The sequence below is a fragment of the Fonticula alba genome (genome assembly GCF_000388065.1).
Source record: "Fonticula alba strain ATCC 38817 unplaced genomic scaffold supercont2.2, whole genome shotgun sequence".
NCBI classification, from domain to species: domain Eukaryota; order Rotosphaerida; family Fonticulaceae; genus Fonticula; species Fonticula alba.
In genome coordinates this window covers 833,065-836,361 of record NW_009242972.1, presented here as the reverse complement: position 1 = coordinate 836,361, position 3,297 = coordinate 833,065, and the positions used below count along the sequence as shown (strand labels likewise).

General features: G+C 61.7%; 1 protein-coding gene across 1 annotated transcript; it reads right to left on the bottom strand.

Moving 5' to 3' along the window:
- Nucleotides 1–69: 69 nt before the first annotated feature.
- Nucleotides 70–2,861, bottom strand: H696_01206 (hypothetical protein). Its single transcript, XM_009495091.1, has 7 exons — nucleotides 2,649–2,861; nucleotides 2,102–2,440; nucleotides 1,672–1,927; nucleotides 1,344–1,482; nucleotides 1,155–1,232; nucleotides 684–945; nucleotides 70–518 (listed from the first exon to the last, which is right to left on the bottom strand). The coding sequence occupies exons 1-7, from the start codon at nucleotides 2,760–2,762 to the stop codon at nucleotides 180–182; spliced, it is 1,527 nt and encodes a 508-aa protein (XP_009493366.1). The 5' UTR covers nucleotides 2,763–2,861; the 3' UTR covers nucleotides 70–179.
- Nucleotides 2,862–3,297: the final 436 nt, after the last annotated feature.

Sequence of the window (3,297 nt, the reverse complement as noted above, 5' to 3'; positions counted from 1 at the left end):
ACACACACACACACACACACACACACACACACACACACAGACACACACAGACACACAGACACACACACATGTAAAGATGCACATGTATTTATATCAATCGATGCACCCCCGCCTCCATACACATCTCTCCTCGAAGCATGGCACGGGGACACGTATGTACATTGCCCACGAACCCAGGCTCAAAGGTGGAAATCCTCCAGCCGAATCATGGTCTCTTGTGGGGGATGATGCGGGCGGCCGGGGCGACCGGCCGGAAGCGCGGCCCCTGCCGAGGCCATGGCCGCCACTTGGTCGGCCGACTGCTGCGAGTAGGACGCGGGGGTCCGGTGGAACACCGATGTCGAGGAGGCACTCTCCCCATGGGTGCTGGCTGTCCCGGACAGGGTGGCTGTCTGGCTGTTGGCCTGCTCGGTGGTGGCGATGCCAGACCGAAGCAGGAGCTCCACATACGGTGGCCAGTGGCCGGCGGTGCTGATGAACGGATCCTCAGGATGGAGAATGGTCCGGTTCATGAGATCCTTCAAGTGGGGGGGGGGGGGGGCAGGGGCGAGGCACGACGTCAGTCCTGAGGCCTATAGGGCCGCGCCAGGAGGAAGTGAACAAAGGGGAGAGGGGCAGGGCCGCGGAGCCTGGCCATGGGTGCTGGATGTGCGTGCGTGCGTGCGTGTGCATGTCCAATGTACCTCCAGGAGGATACTCAAGGAAGGGACGGCCTCAAGAGAGGCATCCCGAGCAGTGGGGATCCCGGCCACGGTGGAATTGGCCAATGTCTCGGCCGTTGGTGGGGGATAATATGACCGGATGAAACGAGTCAAGTGCCCCAGCAGTTCGCGATTTTCCGCGTCCAGGCGCCGCAGGGTCCCAGCTTCGGACTCGGTGCCGGCTCCGGGCTCGGTGTCGTGCTCGGCCGATTCGGGCCCGTGTGCTGATGCCTCAATGCGCTCACTGACAGGGTGCGGCAGGATACACGCGAAGTGCGGGTGGTTGGGTGGGTGGGTCGCCGGTTACGTTGGAGGAGGAAAAGAGGGACAGGGAGGAGGAGAAAGAGAAGAAGGGAAAGGCGCCAAAGGCACCGGGCGAGGGCCATGCAAAGGAGAAGATGCAAAGGTTAGCACATGGGATACACGCCATGCTGTCGGTCATACAAGTCGCACCTCTCCTGCCGGAGAGCCTCGATATGGCTGTCAATACTGGCATGGAGATCAATCAGGGACTCCTTCTCCTTGCGGTACCTGGTGCAAGAATGTGTCAGTAAAAGTCAGGGTGATGCGAGATGCGAGATGCGAGATGCGAGATGCGAGATGCGAGATGTGAGAGAGAGAGCCACAAAAAGGATGACGAACACTTGAAGATCAGCCCAGTGGCCACGAAGTTGAATGCGCAAGTGCTGCAGCGTGATGGCGGAAGTGCGTGCCCGGACACGCGATCGCGCCAGCGATCGCGCTTGCTGTAGCCGCGGGAGTCGCTCATTTTGGGACAGCTCTGAGATGTTTCGACACATTGAAGCAGACGGAGTGGGCAATCGTCCGGAAGCCGGAGGAGATCAAAAGCACCGACAGGGGGAGGGATTCGTGATGTGTGGACGCCCGCGCGCAAGAAAGAAAAACGGACACCACGGTTAGGGGGCAAGTGAAGAGGCGGCGACAGGCTCGGGCAGGCGGCCCCGCGCACCGATGTCCACATCGTCCGCGCCTCTGGCCGGCTGATCGGTGGTCCCGACTGGAGGCAGGCGCGCCAGAGAGGCTGTCTCTGCCTCCAGCCGGTGGTAGGTCGATCGGAGGATGCGTATGGTGGCCGCTCGCTCGATGCGCTCGATGCTGTCACGCTCGACAGCAAGACGCCCAATCGGAGTGTCGGCCAGGGCCTGCAGCTCGCGGTTTATCCCGAGGGTCAGATCAATCGAGCTGGGCGGGAAGTCATTGACCAGCTTCCAGATGGAAAGGGCACATCGGCGGCCGCGGAGTCGGGGGGAGGGGCATAGGTCAGAAAGGCGAGTGCTAGACACGCGCAGGACACGAGGCACGTGGCCGGTGTGGGGGGGAGGGGGGGGGGGGGGGGGGGATGAACAGAGAGCTGGGCGAGGCAAATATAAGAAGCGCACCCCGGCCTGTATGGCCCGTGCATGGTTCACCCACGCGGCCCCCTGCTCGTAGGCAGCCCCGAGGCTGTCGATGTCCTCGGCAAGGAGGGCATTCTCATTGTGGGAGCCAGTCAGGGAGAACCCAGCCGAGAGACTTTCCTCCAATGGCAGGAAGCCGGCCGAAAGCTCGGCTGCCTGCCGGGCCGATGGCGGTAGGAAGTGGTATGGTGGCAGAAATTGCCTCCAGGATGCCGCCGCCTGCTCATCCTTCTGATCGTTCACATCGAACAGAGAGACCATATCCGATGACGCATCACCCTTGAAGGGGGCAATTCCCTGCTTTCGAAGGAGAAACGTTGCCTGAGACAAGTCCCGTGTAGACAACCAAAGACCGGGCGACCGAGTGGGGGATAAAAAGAGAGAGAGAGAGAGAGGGAGAGAGAGAGAGAGAGAGAGAGAGAGAGAGAGAGAGAGAGAGGGAGGGAGAGGGATATTGTCAGCGGGTGTCTAAGGACAACTGATCGCACACGATCTCTGAACACAGACAGCGCCGTGGACGCCAACGCACACGCTCGGACAGAGCGGCTGCCCGCGAATTCAATGACGAGGCAGCCAGCATGCCCTCGCGAAGATCCGCCCCTGGTCGGGCGAAGCCAGTCAGGAAATGTGAAATCACAGACATGGCAGGTAGCTGGGGGCGGGGAGAGGAAAGGAAGGTGGATGGCGAATTCGTGGCAAGGAAAAGAATCAAGGGAGAGAGGGCGAGAGAGGGGAAGGGGAAGAGAGAGAGAGAGAGAGAGAGAGAGAGAGAGAGAGAGGGAGGGAGGGAGGGAGAAAGTGAAAGTCCAGGTGAGGGCCCCGGCGTTGGGTCGGGCTCAGATCCCACCGAGCCGGCGAATCATGGCCGCTGTAAAACCGCCCCTCCCGCAGAGGTCCTGCTTTCTGCCAGTGTTCTGCAATCAGGCGAGGCCACTTTGGGACGAAGGCGCGATCGTGCCAGATCGAGGGGGAGCAACTGACAACGGAAAGCCACGATTGCGGGGGGACCGATCCGCCAGGGCGTCCTCCTCCGGCGTGCGGGCGTAACCACTCGCCCCGCGGCCAGGCCCTGTTGCTCGGTCCTGTTCCCGGGCCTGCCTTCCCCGCGAGAGGCGAAATCTGACCCAAAAGACGGGCTCGTTCACGCACCTCGATATCAACGGATCCGACACCCACCC